General features: G+C 45.5%; 1 protein-coding gene across 6 annotated transcripts in view; it reads left to right on the top strand.

The window, feature by feature from the left end:
- Positions 1 to 16,712, top strand: part of tiam2a (TIAM Rac1 associated GEF 2a) — an 82,861-nt gene that overhangs the window by 37,024 nt on the left and 29,125 nt on the right. For 5 of the 6 annotated variants that reach the window (XR_009769840.1, XM_061697161.1, XM_061697163.1 and 2 more), the window contains 9 exons: positions 246 to 431; positions 671 to 808; positions 4,116 to 4,172; positions 8,294 to 8,470; positions 8,964 to 9,068; positions 9,154 to 9,232; positions 9,309 to 9,398; positions 10,374 to 10,571; positions 15,578 to 15,669. Coding sequence is in view for 5 of the 6 variants with exons in the window: in XM_061697161.1 (XP_061553145.1) it covers positions 246 to 431; positions 671 to 808; positions 4,116 to 4,172; positions 8,294 to 8,470; positions 8,964 to 9,068; positions 9,154 to 9,232; positions 9,309 to 9,398; positions 10,374 to 10,571; positions 15,578 to 15,669 (1,122 nt within the window). In the remaining variant the exon portion in view is untranslated. The remainder of the gene's footprint in view (positions 1 to 245; positions 432 to 670; positions 809 to 4,115; positions 4,173 to 8,293; positions 8,471 to 8,963; positions 9,069 to 9,153; positions 9,233 to 9,308; positions 9,399 to 10,373; positions 10,572 to 15,577; positions 15,670 to 16,712) is intronic. The other variant, XM_061697165.1, reaches the window with a different exon arrangement.

The following is a 16,712-nucleotide window of genomic DNA, read 5'->3' as shown; positions in this document are numbered from 1 at the left end:
ATGTCTGCACTTCTCTGCTAGATATTGACCTTCGTATTTATGCACTTAGCCTCCACCAACATGTGCAAGCAATCGCAGCTTGATAGGGGCACTTTTCTGACCCTTACTCCCCCTCTGACGATCCCTTTTCCCTCTTCCCGCTTTTCCCTTCTGTCCTCACCTCCCCATAATATCCATTCCTAGCCACCACACAACAACTGGACTTTAGTTTCTACACAAAATGTTCCCACACTCTCGCCCTTTAGATTCAGCAGTGGGAGCAAAATCTGGAGAGGTTCAACTTGGATCTTTTTAGGATGCGCTGTTACCTGGCCAGTCTTCAGGGCGGTGAGCTACCCAACCCAAAGAGCCTGTTAGCAATCGCTAGCCGCCCTACCAAAACTACCCTGGGCCGTCTCGGGATCTTCTCTGTTTCATCCTTTCATGCACTGGTGAGAAAGCAAAGGACGGGGGCCAAGAGGGGGGCATAGTGAATGACTGTTTAGATACTTTTCACATTCCTTTGATTGTAATTAACATCATGTCTAGCAGCAATCATGAACACCATTTTATCATTTAAAACCTCTTGCAAATGTGCCGATGTTATGGAAACCTGAAATCTTTAGATGATGTGATTACAGCTATTTTTACAGTTGGATGATTATAGTCCTCATATTGGTCTTTTGTTCAGATTTGTTCCAGAGATGAGGCTACACTGCGCAGACGCTCATTGTCACGAACCTTCCGAAAGCACAAGCGAGGCCTTTTCTCTTCCCTCAAAGGCCTTGACACCTTGACGAAGAAGAGCAAAAGGGTCTCTGCATCACAGGTATGGCTAAACAAAATATTGGCATTTTTTTGAAAAGATGTCAGGTCAATACATTCATCGATATTAATGTGAGACAATGATAACCCGCTGTAGGACATTAAAGAGGATATGCATATGATAAAATGGGGAACATTTAAACCAAAGAATCCAGCACACCGTCCATCTCTTAAACTTACTGTATAATACATGTTTCAGTCCTTAAAAGTTTAGTAGCAAAATTTAATTAAAAAGTCCATCAAACTGTTAAAAGTTTAAAAAAATGCAGTGAGTGTTCTTTATTTATGATAATGTTTTTAGTGTGATAACTGAAAGTGACAGATTTAATATTAGAGCAGTTAAAATATTCATTATCCTGAAAAGATGGGTTTTAAAGATGATCAAATTTTCTGTGATATTTATAATGCAGGTAGATTAAAAATGCCCCCAGACCCTACCCTAGCCCCCAAGAAACCCCCACCCCTAGACCAGGCAGGGATGAAAACCACACAGCAGGCCCCACAGCCACCGACACCCCCCCCACGAGTAGAGGAGGAGGCGACCGCAGCAGGACGCAAGGAGTGAAAAGAAGAGGAAGAAGCAGGCCCGAGGAGCGACAGAGGGCCCCCACCACCAGTAGCCAGAGCGGGGGACCAAGGCGGGCACCAGCTGGCACCGCTCCAGGACCAGTGGAACATGGGCGAGTCTACAGTGACCTCTTGACTGTTACAAAACGTTCTCTGTCCCATTTCGCTCTCCTCTTATCCCACCACCTGCTCTGTAATATTAGTGTTTGACCATTATTTGTCAGTAATGAGGTGTGTGTGTATTTTGTAATTTTTGTTGAGGAGCTCCAGCCGGCCACTCTAATGAGACACAGTTAGCATTACGCGGTGCAGGAGGCAGAGTTGGCGCTGTAGCATAAACATAAATGATGAATAGCCATATGTGGTAGAAGGCATTCCCCAGTCTTCACTCAGCCCAGCAGACACAAGCACAAGGATGCTAAATATTAGATGGCCCTCCCATTTCCCCCCCCCCCCCCCAAGGTCCAACCACTTTTAGCGCTATTGTCAATTCGCCATGAAGGCTAATTAGGAAGAGTAAATGCTGTGTGTGGGAGGGGGTTCCTGGACATCCACTGCTTTATACAAGAGTCGTACTCCGGATTTATTCGTATCTGCTCCGATTGTGGGGAAATCCAGCTCTCAAGTTTCCTTCCATGACATCATCAGTCCCGATGACTGTTTTCTCGCATGGAATTGACAGGACACGTTTGTTGAAGTATTTGGACAGCCGGGCTGTCTGAGCAGCCAAACAAGCCTAAATCCACTTCCTGCATTTCTCAGGCTTTCAAATTAAACTGTCTTTAGGTCTAATCCATTTTCCTGCTCTTACTTATCACTTTCTTTCCCAATTTCACTCTTGATTTGTCTTACTTCTACAACTTCATCCAACCCTCTTCTCCTTAGAGCATAAACAACAGTGGTGGCACAGCTTCCACACTGACTCATTTGTGTTGACTTAAGGCTTCTTTATACTCGCGCAGACGGTGGCTGCGCTGACGTCACTGCGGCTATCCCGCGCGCAGTTTGCCTTTTATACTCTAGCACAACCCATGCCTGCTGTTTTGAAAATGTCCTGCAGTTCCCCTCCAAGACAGTGGTGTCGCTACAGCTGGTATTGGCTAGGACACCACAGGGTGGAATTTCCATTTTTTTTGGCCATTTCCGGTAGCCGTCTTTCCTTTCTGTAACAAGGAACAAAGCAACAACAATGGTGACCGTGGAACAGTGTCTGCTAGAACAAATGGACCTAGATGACCAGATGGTACGTTTAATTATGCTGCAAAATCGATCAAGAAGGTGGCGGTGGTATGTGAAACCAAGGGGAAGGCTGAGTACGTCGTCACAGCGTGTGACTAAAACAGACCAATCACGAGAGATGATGTCCGCGGCATTCTACGCGGCGCAACAATTTTTGCCGTGTGCGCGTCAAGTGACGCAGAGGGGCCGTGCGGGCCGATGCGTTGGTCACGTGATGCAATGCGGGCATTGTCGGCCGCGGGAGTATAAAGAAGCCTTTAAGCTCATTTAACCCTGCGTTCCAACAATCTTGTCTCTGAGTCATGCTTGCCTCTCTTCTCCTCCCCTTTTTTTCGACTCCTATCATCCCCTTCAGCAGAGCTATAGGTATATAGTAAGAAGCTGGCCCGCATTGGGCTGTGGGAAATAGGCCAGAACAGTCTAAGGATTTGTGGGAGAGTTGGTAATGCATTCTAAAATTTGTCAGTTTACAGCGAAGCAATGCTTTTTACAGCCACTTTATACTCCTGTAAGGGGCGGGAGAGTGACTGAAGTATTATCGGGGTCAGATGCGGATGCTTACTGCTATCTGCCATACCATCAGGCAGCTGAACTGTCAGAAATAACATGGACAATTGGAGTCCATTTCTGACACTTGAGGTACAATTCTACACTTAGGTCTGCTCCATTTGAGCTCATTATTGAACCTCACAGGGACTACTACTATTTCCAGAACTTAAAATATCCAACCAAGCTGTAGAAGTCAAGGGTACAAAAACAATACCTTTGAGGGGAGTGTCCTGTCCCCCTTCCAAAAAACAAAATAAAAAAATCTTGATCAGATTTGATACTGCTGCATATATAGTTAGTGATATTTTAACGTGTTTTTTTCAGTTTTTATATAAAGGCCATGAGTAAATACCATAGACTAGGGGTCCCCAACCACCAGGCCGCGGACCGGTACCGTGCCACAGACCATTTAGTACTGAACCGCACAGATAGACTGACCACTCAAAATTTTCACAAATTATTTCTGTAAATAAATCTCTACAGACTGCTGAGTGAGCAGTTATCACACATTAAGTGAAGGCTCATGTTGTATTTAGAGTATTTGATTTTGATTATTATATTTAGTTTATCTATTTATTTTGCTCATATGTTGTATTTGAGCGGTTGAGTTGTCTGTAGCCTCAGGCTCACACAACGATCATAAGTCAGCTCGAGAAAGCATCAAGAATCCAGCTATTTTAGACATTTAATAGGGATAATGTATTTGTCCTCGTCTGTTATTGGACTCAATCTCTTTGCCCTACAGTGTCTACTCACAACCTATTTGCTCATACCCATTTTAGCACATTGAAAAACACTTGAAAAGCCCTGAGCCCACCATGCATAGTTACCTTAACTACTGAATAGCACTGTTGGGATCTAATATTGTGTCACTCAAGTGGCTGGGCACATAATCGCTCATGAGTCAGTGGTTCCCCACAGTCTCCCTCTCTTAAATGCCTGTCCCTTGATCTCAGATCTTTGAGAGCGACGCTGGAGGTCAAGCTCATTTTCCACCTCCCAAGAACACAGAGGTGAGTCATCGCCTTCCCTTGCTTTGTCCAGCATGGTTTGTGGATCTTAGATTTATGATTTAAAACCTAATTTTTTCTCTGTCATAAATGTCACCTATCATTTTCAACCAAAGGAGTGGTGGTAAAACACAGCCTATGGAGCCCAATCATGGCTTTGATCATGGGTATTGTATAATGGTTTTTGACTTAAGGTGACTTATTGTCCATTTCTTGCTTAATTATAAATCATACTGCCCTTTCATGTCAGTCTGATAGTGTTAGATATACAAACAGCGTATTTACTGGCTTTTTACAGTAGTAAAATGTGTTAAACTGCAGTATGGGATGGAGCCTCATTCACAGCATGATTTGAGTTGGTGTTGACCAGATGCGCTGACTGAAAGTGTAAGTTTATGCATGTGTGGTAAAATTGTCAACCGATTGAAGAGTGTGAATTTTAGCCATCTGGGTGGCCAGACGTTACAGCTTTAGCGCTCAGGCAATTAAATTCTTACATGCCGAGATCAAGGATGTGTGATTCAGTGCTCTGAGGTTCTGATTCAACATTCCTATCCTGAAACAAGAATTGTCCCCATGCATCTCTGCTCATCTCCAGTCTAGATGAAACTGATGAAGTATAACATAAGACAAGCCATAAATACTGTGGTCATGAGGATAATAGTCAGGTTTTATTGGAAACTCCTTTTAAGAAAGGAGGCTATAACCCGCGTCACTAGTGGATTGTAGGATTCCAGTAATCTGGACTCTGAAAGTAATTTAGTTTGTACTTTTCCAGCGTTGTCAATTTATGGTCCAGCTATGTATAGTTAAATTTGCCAAAATGTAGGCACATTTCCTTCAAATAAAATGTCCTCAACGGCTTTTTTGGGTGATTAGTCATTTGGTGCTAACAAATGAGCACAATAAACATTTCTAGACTGAATGGGTGTCGGTACGTGCCACAGGATGCAATGATTCATGGTTTGTGGAGAATGTGACAAGTGTCAAAAGCTGCCCCCCATCAAATGTTTAGAATTAAAGTGGAAGTGGTTTTGGAAACAATGCAGTCTTTCATTGGGTAAATGCTTTGTTTCTTCCAATGTGGGAGCTTCCCTGGGGTTGAGTGTTTCGATCTTTCCTTCAGTCAGGTTATTTTGATGTGGGGAGTAAGATTTCATGGCGGGCGCAAAGCTGGAAAGGCAGTGAGGTTAGAGGATAGCACAGATCTATTTATTTTTGCTGACACATTTTTTCCCCCTGTCCAAATAACATGAGTCATATCCCCTGCTTGAAAGTATAAAACACCCATTTAATACTAATCCTGGAAGATGAAGTCAAGTGAAGGGTATATTTGTACCTCACTACCTTGGTTGTTTTGTGTGTAATACTTATTGCTACCATTACCCAGTGTCCAGGATCTGACTGAAAATGACATGTCTCTATCATTTTACATGTATATAGTAGTAGGCAGTTGTAGTTGACTTAGTGAAACAATTTCTTTGTTACAAAGCTAACATGTTAACGTCTTTCAGTTGCCATTGATGATTAGTTCGCCACGTCTGCCTAACAGAGGCACTGAGTCTAGCACTTATGGGCTGTTATCCTTGTCTTCTTTAGTTAAAAGGACTTTGGGTGGAGGTTTAACAAAACTAAAAGTAATGCTACTTTAATAGATGTAATTGAACGAAATTGTCTTGAACAACTGTTCTGTTTCGTCTTCAAGGTTAGTCTATCTATTTGAGTCCAAACTGAAGTATTTGTGTTCACTGGTTGCTAAGGGTAGCCGAAAGGATGCCTTTTGAAGAAAGGGTGTAGTATTTATGCCGCAGTCACCAAATGTCCTCACTCTTTAAAATGTTTTTTATAGAAACTCTGGCGACTGGTTTGGGAGTAGTTTCCGCTTTAGAGAGGAAAAACTGAACTATGAGTTTGAATGTATTTCTGACTGAATGCAAACATGAATAGTGCCCACACACCGACCACACAGGGCACTTGTTGATGTCGAAGCGCGTGCCGTCTCCACAGTCTTGTTGGCTCTTGGTGGTGGAAGGTTGACCAGGCAACCGCCCGCCTGTTCTAACCCTCTGTGACCATGAATGGGTGTACAGTGTTAAATCAGCTGCTGCTAAGGTCAGTGGAGGCAAGAAAATCTTATTCCCGTCATGCAATAATGCTGGGACACAAATGGGGTGGTTATGTAACCAATTGCCGTGTTGCTTGGTACTTCATCCTCTGTGAGTAAGCATTGACCTCACATCCCTAAATGGATAGGTAAAGATGGGTGCTGAAGCAGCACCTTGTGTTCATCCATCCCTGCATGTAAGGGGAAAACACTGCTGGCTTTTTATTTTTGAGGAGTAGTCATGAGCATAGAAAATAAAGTCCAATGCTGTGTTTGTCTGAGCAAGAGCTCTTTGCAAGTGGATGCCTGGGCTAAGGTATCTGCTTTGACTGGCATCATTACTGAACAGCCCCCCGGCAACGAGACTGACTCCTACAATGACAAGAGGGAACTCGGCATGTTTGATGGAGAACTTGCCCAGCTGTTCATTTCAGATACAGAAGATGAGGACTTAGCATGCATGCTAGTGTATGTTTTAGCGTGCATGCATGCATGCTACCGTGTTTTAAGCTAACGTATGTTTTACCATGCCTGCGCACAATAATACGGTGCGCCTTATGTATGTGTTAAATACAGAAATAGACCCCGTGATTGAGACTGTGCCTTTTAATACGGTGCGCCTTATGGTCGCGAAAATACGGTATTCCTCTCGTCTAAACCACAGTCATGTCATCTTTTGCAGAAGTGCTGAATCACTAAACCGCTTCATTCAATGAGGTTTGGTTCATTTGATGTGACTGTTTCTTCGAGATCTAGTGCCTTAACAATTGTGGTCATAAACTATAATTTGGTGTCTCCCACAGGCCCATAATGCCACAGTGGCGCTTTTCCCTCCAGAGACGCAATGTCTGAAGCATAACCCCCCAGCTGCTCTAAGATGAGAGCTAAAACCTCCCCACTTAATATGCAACTCTAACCTCACTCATAATGTTGCCAGAGAAAATTTCAAGTAGTAATGGACTGTTTTTTTAAATACATTTGTTCATTCATTTTACGTAGTATTTATTTATTTTTATTTTTTTTATGGCTTTTTATTTTTTGAAATCAAATAATTGTCTCTATCAAATTGACTCCTAAACCTTCCATTTGACCCCTTGTGTGCGTAATTATTACTGTGACTATCACACTAAGTGACTGACTCGCAACACCAAATGAAAATCTGCAAGGTGGATTATGATGACATACTTCACCACAGCAAACCATTTAGAGTAATGAAGTTAAATTGATTTACGTGCTGTTACTCAAAACCTGTTGCTTTCTCCCACACTTGTTTACTCCCTTTAAACCAGGGGTCTCAAACTCAATTTCCCTCGGGGCCGCTGGAGGCAGTCTGGCTGAGGATTGGCCGCAGCCTCGGTGCACATGCACACGCGCGCAATTTAAATTAGAAATAAAAATAAAAAAATCTTCTCAAACGTCTGTTTTTATTTTTTAACACAAAATAAGTTAAACAAGGGCGCTGACCAGACCAGATCCACGCGAGGGCACGCCACAACCAGACCGAACACGTCACAACCCCCATCCACTGCCATGACCGGACTCAGACCGCAGACCACACCAACGAGTTCCCCACCCGTCATTTATCTCGTCGCGCACACATCACTTTGATTTATTCAGAGAGACATAACCTATATACGTCGTCACGCTGGAGAGCAACTTAAAACACTTTTTTTGGACGTGTTGTGAACACAGCGCGCTGGGACGAATGTCCGCGTTTGCCTAGCCAGGCACAGAAGAAAAATCTCCATAGGAACTCTGCTGTAACTTTCTCTCATTTAAAAATGTTTCTCTCCTTGCATCAAGCCCGGTCGATGCCATATACCCCACCGTGATAGGTAGGTTCGTCAGCTCCGCACACAACACTGTAAAAGTGCCATTCATATGAAACTCGAGGGCCACACTAACATTAAACTTTCATATTAAGGTGGGGGCCACAAAATATCAGCCCGTGGGCCGCCAGTTTGAGACCCCTGCTTTAAACCTTTTTTATGACATCCCTTCTTTATCACCCATACTACAGAGGATGGATGTGCTCACCAGTATCTACTCCATGCCGCCCTCTGAGGATGGTGTGCAGGATAGCATCAGCTCTACCACAGGCATGCTGACCTGTGTCTATATGCCAGATGGCCTGACAGCCCAGGTTCACATTAGAAGTGAGCAGAAAGGCACTGACCTCCTCTTTGAGGCCTGCAAGGTTAGTCATTTTAAGCACATCGAGAACAATATGCCTGTTTGTAGCAAATTTGTTACCCTGTAAAATTCTCTGCTCATAATTCTTTTTGTACTTTACATCCTAGCTTGAATTTTGGAGGGAAAAAAAACAACCCCCTCCTCCCAAAAATAAAATATCTTGAATGTGTTAGTTTGTTAATGTTAAAACGGTAAGGTCAAAGCAGTCTTTGTCGGAGCATATGCTGTCATTTTGCACTCCCATGGGGGGTTAAAGCAACACACCTTTTCCTCCAGTGTCAACTTCACATGGTCCCATAAGACTGAGGGATAGGCTGTAATCACTTGGGTTTATGCTATTTTGTTTACCGCAAAGCTCTCAACGCTGAGTGTAAAGTCTGTGAATAATGCACGCCTCTACCGTACAGCAGCTGTCAAACCAAGCGTTGGCGCATGAAATATGTCCGATAACTCTGCGCACACAAGCTGCTGAGCATTATAATCTCTTGTGTAAACAGGCTAAACAGCTGGACCCAGACCTGCACAGACTGCGTCTGCACAGGCAGGCGGGCCAGGACACAGAAATTCGATCTGTGGCGCCTGGCGAGCTTGTCTGCGAATTGGTGAGGAGGGCAATCAGACACAGCATGCTCTTCATTATGCACTTGTTTACATAGTTGTTTTGATTTGTTTGATATTACCCTGTAGGCCTATGGCCAATTGGAGGTGGTCCCAGTTTATGTGTTTACCCTGCGAATGAGCAGGGTAAGTGGCAGTGGAGATTTTGGTAAGTCAGTGTTGAAAACCCTTTGCACTTCAGCTTCATCCTCGTCCTATCATTCTGGTTCTCTTCCTCTGTCCAGGATTTGCAGTGACAGGACATATTGACAGTCAGAAGAACAGTCGGATCTTTGTCAGTGAAGTGCTCCCAGATGGACTAGGTTTCACTGAAGGTACCAACAGCAGTGCCAGAAAGGCCAGAAAACTCCATGAACATCATCATAGACTGTATTGCCAAAAGTATTTGCTCACCTCTTTTGACTCACGTATGATTTTAAGTGATATCCCATTCTAAATCCATATGGTTTATAATGAGGTTGGTCTACCCTTTACAGCTGTAACAGCTTCAACTCTTCAGGCTTTCAACAAGGTCTAGCCCATTCTTCCAGGAGCAAATTTGTGAGGTCACACACTGATGTTGGACGAGAAGGCCTGGGTCACTGTCCACTCAATCAACCCAAAGGTGATCTATCGAGTTGAGGGCAGGACTGTGTGCAGGCCAGCCAAGTTCATCCATTCCAAATGATCTCATCCAGGTCTTTGTTGACCTTGCTTTGTGCATCGGCGCACAGACATGTTGGAACAGGACGCGGTAATCACCAAACTGTTTGCTGAAGCATTTAGAGTTCCTTTCACCGGAGCTCAGGAGCTAATATTTTGGACATTAACAACTTTGTGGGAACAGTTGGTAGATGGACTCTTCCTGTTCCAACATCACTGCGCATCAGTGCACAATTCAAGGGCCATAAAGACGTGGATGAGAGAGTATGATGTGGATGAACTTGACTGGCCTACACAATCCTGACGTCAACCCTAAAGAACACTTTTGGATGAATTAGAGCGGAGACTGAGAGCCAGGCCTTCTTGTCCAGCATCAGTGTGTAACCTCACAAATGTACTTCTGGAAATATTTTCATAAATTCCCATAAACACACTCCTAAACCTTGTGGAAAAACTTCCCAGAAGAGTTTAAGATGTCATTGCATCATAGGGTGGACTGATGTCATAGTAACCCTCTGGATTAAGAATGGGATGTCACTTAAATCCATATCTGAGTCAAGGCAGGTGAGCGAATACTTTTGGCAATGTCGTGTATGTATTACATGCTTCTGGTACTTATCTTTCAACATGTTCTGTTTGTGTTCTAGGTTTACGTCCAGGTGATGAAGTGCTGATGCTGAATGGCCGCTATGTATCAGGTCTGGATCTGACGCTGATACAGACCCTGTTTGCTGAGCAAACACTCAACCTGTGCCTGAGGCGGGATGGACCCCCGCCTCAAAACGGTGCCTCTGACTACCCAGTTCCTCCTCTGGCATTCAAGCTCAAAGCAAAGTCCTCCTCAGGTACTTAAGTACAAATGCGGTCACGAAACAGGCTTGAATGAAAGACACCTACAGTATACATAACGTGCAAATTCTACAACTGTATCAAATCTAAACATTAATTTACCGTAATTTCTCGTGTATAATGCGCACCCATGTATAATAATCATTCCCAAAGTTGACCTCAAAATTCTGGAAAACCCTTCTCCCTATGTATGATGCCTTTTTACAATGAACCACATCATCTGCAAAAAGGAGAGATGCAATACTGAGGCCACCAAACCGGACCCACTCTACGCCTCAGCTGCGCCTAGAAATTATGTCCATAAAAGTTATGAACAGAATCGGTGACAAAGGGCAGCCTTGGCGGAGTCCAACCCTCACCGGAAACGAGTCCGACTTACTGACAGCAATGCGGACCAAACTCTGACACCGGTCGTACAGGGACCGAACAGTCCATATCAGGGGGTTCGGTACCCCATACTCCCGAAGCACCCCCCACAGGACTCCCCAAGGGACACAGTTGAACTCCTTCTTTAAGTCCACAAAATACATGTAGACTGGTTGGGTGAACTCCCATGCACCCTCGAGGACCCTGCAGAGGGTGAAGAGCTGGTCCACTGTTCCACGGCCAGCACAAAAAGCACACTGCTCCTCTTGATTCTGAGATTCGACTTCCCGATGGACCCTCCTCTCCAGCACCCCTGAATAGACCTTACCAGGGAGGCTGAGGAGTGTGATTCCCCCAGTAGCTGGAACACCCCCCCCCCCCACCCAGCCGTACAACATCCAGAGCCTTTAGGAACTCCGGGCGAATCTCATCCACTCCCGAGGCCTTGCCACCAAGGAGCTTTTTAACCACCTCGGTGACCTCAACCCCAGAGATAGGAGAGACCGCCGCATTTTTAAATCTTATTTATTTATTTTTTTGTCCTGTTCGGCTGTTAGGTCAAGCATAATGGATAATCTATATCCCTTTTATGACGGACAGTTTTACTGTGTCACAGTGGACTTTTTAAGCTTTCGCTGTGGTTTCTTCCTATTATAATTGAGGTTTATTGAGAATCAGAGTCGATCAGTCGAACAGAACAAAGTTTCTAGAGGGGAGAGCGTAACACAAGACAAAGCGCTAATTGTAAACAGGATGAGAGAAGTAAATCATTACATTATCTACAACAATGAAACATTAAATATGAGTGTTGCATGGGTCTTTAGTGCTACACCCTGTGAGGGAAGGACAGGACAAAATAGATCAGGACAAGGACAGGAGAAGAAGCATGCAGGACAAGGGTCGTGAACCCAGCTGTACAACTGAAGTCTGTTGGGATTAATTATGTAAATTATAAAAGTCCACAGGACAAGAGTATAAGTGAGGGGATACACAAGCGATTTCCATATTCATGAGTTATTTGTCGCAGTAAGTGCGTGACCATTACATCATGGCCAGGGGACTACAGATGAAAACTAGCCTTCTGGCTAATTCTGGCTTTATGAACCATGTGTTTTATGAAATTGCATTGTCCCCTTTCAAATAAACTGATAAACTAACCCCACACCCATTGAAAGAGTCCCAATGGTGTGTGCCTGCGGATACATGTAAGTGAATTGACACTGTTTTACATAAATCGTGGGGCGGGATCGGGCCCCAGGGGTCCACCCAAGAGCAGCCCGGTGGATGGGACACGTCCCACACCGAGGGACCCAGGGCGGTCCGCCGGCCCCACCGAGGCACCCTGAAAGCTGGCCACCCAGTGGGGGCCACAGGAGAGAGACTCCCCCCCAAACCGCAGGGCCCGCGATGCAGCCAGTCCCCGCCCAGCCTGAGGATGGATAGGGGCACCCGACAAGGGAACGATAAAGGGGAGAGGGGAACCCAAGTAGCAGCTGCGAGCCATGAGAGGGAAGCCCCAACACCAAGTAGTCATCCAGCCCGGGTGATAACCCACCTCCCCCCCTGTTACTATGACTGCCAGGTCCCCGACAGGCAGTCATTGGCCCTACCTCATTGGCCCTACCTCGAAGTATTCTCTCCACCAACTCACAAAATCCCGAGTCGAGGTCAGCAGCGCCCCATCCCCTCTATACAGAGTATTGAAGGTGCACTGCTTCCTTCTCCTGAGATGCAGAGTTTTTGCCTCAACGACCACCAAAGCTGCATTCCGCTTGGCCAGCCGGTACCCATCAGCTGCCTCAGGAGTCCCACAGGCCAAAAAGGCCCGATAGGACTCCTCCTTCAGCTTGACTGCATCCCTCACCGCTGGTTATGGGGATTGCCGCCACGACAGGCACCGACTACCTTAAGGCCACAGCTACGGTCGGCCGCCTCGGCAATAGAGGCGCGGAACATGGTCCACTCGGACTAAATGTCCCCCGCATCCCCCGAGACGTGCATGAAGTTCTGCCCGAGGTGGGAGTTGAAACTCCTTCTGACTGGATTCTGCCAGACATTCCCAGCAGACCCTCACAATACGTTTGGGCCTGCCAGGTCGGACCAGCATCTTCCCCCACCATCGGAGCCAACTCACCACCAGGTGGTGGTCAGTTGACCGCTCCGCCACTGTCTTCACCAGAGTGTCCAAGACATGCGGCCGCAAGTCCGATGACACGACCACAAAGTCGATCATCGACCGGCGACCTAGGGTGTCCTGGTGCCAAGTACACGTGTGGACACCCTTATCCTTGAACATGGTGTTCGTTATGGACAATCCGTGGTGAGCACAGAAGCCCAATAACAGAACACCACTCTGGTTCTGATCGGGGGGGCCGTTCCTGCCAATCACGCCCTTCCAGGTCTCACTGTCATTGCCCACATGAGCATTGAAGTCCCCCAGCAGAACAATGGAGTCCCTAGCGGGAGCGCTTTCCAGGACCCCCTCCAAGGACTCCAAAAAGGGTGGGTACTCTTAACTGCTGTTTGGTGCATAGACACAAACAACGGTCAGGACCCGCCCCCCCACCCGAAGGCGGAGGGACGCTACCCTCTCGTCCACCGGGGTGAACCCCAACGTACAGGCGCCGAGTCTCACAGTGGGCAACTCCAGAGTGGAAAGCGTCCAACCCTTCTCAAGAGGACTGGTACCAGAGCCCACGCCGTGTGTGGAGGCGAGCCGACTATATCTAGTCGAAACCTCTCAACCTCACACACCAGCTCGGGCTCCTTCCCTGCCAGAGAGGTGACATTCCACGTCCCTAGAGCCAGTTTCTGTAGCCGGGGTTCGGATTGCCAAGGTCCCCGCCTTCGTCCACCGCCCAGCTCACACTGCACCGACCCCTATGGCCCCTCCCACAGGAGGTGAGCCCCATGGGAAGGGGGACCCACGTTACCCTTTCGGGCTGTGCCGGGCCTGGCCCATGGGTGCAGGCCCGGCCACCAGGCGCTGGCCTTTGAGCCCCACCTCAAGGCCTGGCTCCAGAGGGGGGCCCCGGTGACCCGCGTCCGGGCAAGGGGAACCTAAATCGATGAATTTTATTCGTCATAGGGTTTTCTGGAGCCGTGCTTTGTCTGGTCCCTCACCTCGGACCTGTTTGCCATGGGTGACCCTACCAGGGGTGTGAAGCCCCAGACAACTTAGCTCCTAGGATCATTGGGGTACACAAACCCCTCCACCACGATAAGGTGACTGCTCAAGGAGGGGGCCTGGTGAAGTGTCCTGTCTAATAAGTGTGTTTGACAGTCTGCTCAAGGAGGGGGCCTGGTGAAGTGTCCTGTCTAATAAGTGTGTTTGACAGTCGTTGATGTTATTTACTGTAAATGGAAATTGTACTCTGGTCAGGACTTCTCATCATTGGTAGATAAGGGAGGGAATTTTGTACGCACATGCTCACACTTCCTCTCCCAATTGTCTCACCTTGTCTTGTTGACAGATCAGTCTGTTTTTCCTGTGAGAGGCTGCAATTTATACATAATCGAATTCACCATTACTCGGTGATAAAGTTATCTCTGAAATTATAATTTGTTATGCAGAATGTTCAAAAAGCAGACCTGAACCTGTGATTTTTGTTTCCAAAAGAAATGTACTTTCCAAAATAAACAAAATGACACATTAATAAGCAACATGATTAAAATGAAATGAACTACACTGTGCAGATCACATTTTCACTCAGCATGCACACGTATTGTCATGCCTTTTATTGCTTTTATTTCCCCAAAACAGTCAGAACATTTTACGTTATCTTGATGGTAGTAATTCATGAACATAGCCTTTTCTTGGTGTATCTTTAATTAAACTCGGAGGGATTAATGACTTGAAAGCCTCATTACAGTAAACGGTGTGATCAAAGAGCCTGCAGTTTTCTTGTCAGTCTCTAGAGGGCACATGATCCCAGGCTGTCTGATCAGGAGACAGGGAGGTAAGCTCTGATGGAGAGGAATTAGTAGTTGTCAAACACAAATTCCTTTGAGAAAACTGTCTGTCTTCTGTTTTCACTAATGTGTGAGACAGACCAATCAAATTCAGACTGAATTTCTTCTCTAGCAGTCTGCAATTTGGTTGACAACAATTGCCGGTTCAGAAAGAACACGTTTAGCGCTATAGGAGGTCCAGAAGTTTTCTTTTGTTTCTTGCTGTCAGATTGGCTTACCTCCCAGTCTAAAATCAGGATTAAAGTATTTTCATGTGCCAACTGCTACACAGTTTGGAATGAGAACCTTGAATTTAATGAGCTGTAGGCCATATCAGAATTCACTTAAAAATATCTTGTCTGTGTGGCTCTTCTAATTTACATTACAAAGGCTTTCAAGAAAACACAGCCAATGTGTTGTTTTTATTTTCAGGGACACAATGGCAAACTGTAGATATAACAATGACTGGATTTAGATGTTTGTCTTTTTTGGGGGGAATGTCTGAATGCCATTGTCATTTATAGACCTTGCACAGTGCCAGTTAGGTGCCTTTCATGGCTTTCAGATGAGATTATTTGTGTTTAGTATTGGTAAATCAAATTCTATAAGCCTGCATTTCTATGATGCAGTGACGTGCGCAACACATAAACCTACAACTTAACCCACTCTCTCTGTCTCTCTCCAGACTTGTGCTCTGCAGCGGAGGGTAGCGATTCCATGTGTGCCAGGCTGGAGAGTCACCCCCACTGCGCACACAGGCCTGTTCAGCTCAGCAAGGTGGGTGGCGCTAAAGAGAGTGTTTCCATTGTCATACAGACACCCACTTCACATACAGTGTGTGTCTTTTATTCCAGAATGTATGCGGTGTGCTTGTGCACGTGCGCTGTCACAATGGCGGCTGTCTGAAACCAGACTGACACCAATTCCTCAGATTACCATAATTAGAATGCTCCATCATAGCCACTGGTATAAACACATCTTATTACTGTCATGTAGGATGATCAGCGAGAGAAGAAATAACACTCACACACGTCTGTCTTTCTATAGCTGGGAGGATCACTGGCATGCATTGAGCGGCCTCTTAACTAACAATAACTCAACAGCTAACAACACACATACTCAGCTACTTGCTGCATGTACACACAGTGAGATATGCAGCTTAGGGCCAATTAAACAGTTGTCAGATACCCCCCCTCCCCTCCTGTTAGCCTGACATTCACTCAAACATCATCTTATCAGCTGCAGTGGCAGGCATCATCTTTGTAACAAAGTGTTCCCCTCTTCTCTGTAAATCTTGCTTTCCGGTTTTAAGACAATAATGCAGCTCTTTTCAAGCTCTTTTAAAATATCGCCTTTATAAACATGCCAAATGGTTCTCCCTGATGAAGTATGGCAGATTGCGCTTCTATTTCTGTCTTGGTGGTTGTTTTATATCTGGTTAGGTTTTTTCAGCAGCTAAACTAACTTTAATGAAGTCATTAAAATGTGTGTGAGCCTGGACCTTGTGAGAGCTATTCCTCAGTGCTGTAATGTAATAGGGGGGAATGAGTATGCTGATGTTGATTGAGAGTGGTAAATGAGTGAGTATGGTCATCATGAAAAGTCATCTGTTAATGATATAGACATGTCTGGAAGCATCCAAGCCAATGTGTGTGTTCATGCATATTCATTAATTGTCTTGCATCAATGCATGCAATGCAATTTCATGTTCTGTATTGCAAATTAGCTGTTGTACACACCATGAATGACACTACTGACCAGTTGTAGGCATAAAGAAGGAATGATCTTGTGGTTCTACTCATTTTTACTGATTGTTGATT

The sequence above is a fragment of the Phycodurus eques genome, chromosome 14, assembly GCF_024500275.1.
Source record: "Phycodurus eques isolate BA_2022a chromosome 14, UOR_Pequ_1.1, whole genome shotgun sequence".
Lineage (NCBI taxonomy): Eukaryota > Metazoa > Chordata > Actinopteri > Syngnathiformes > Syngnathidae > Phycodurus > Phycodurus eques.
The sequence above is the reverse complement of the archived record's forward strand: the minus strand, read 5'-3'. Positions and strand labels throughout refer to the sequence as shown.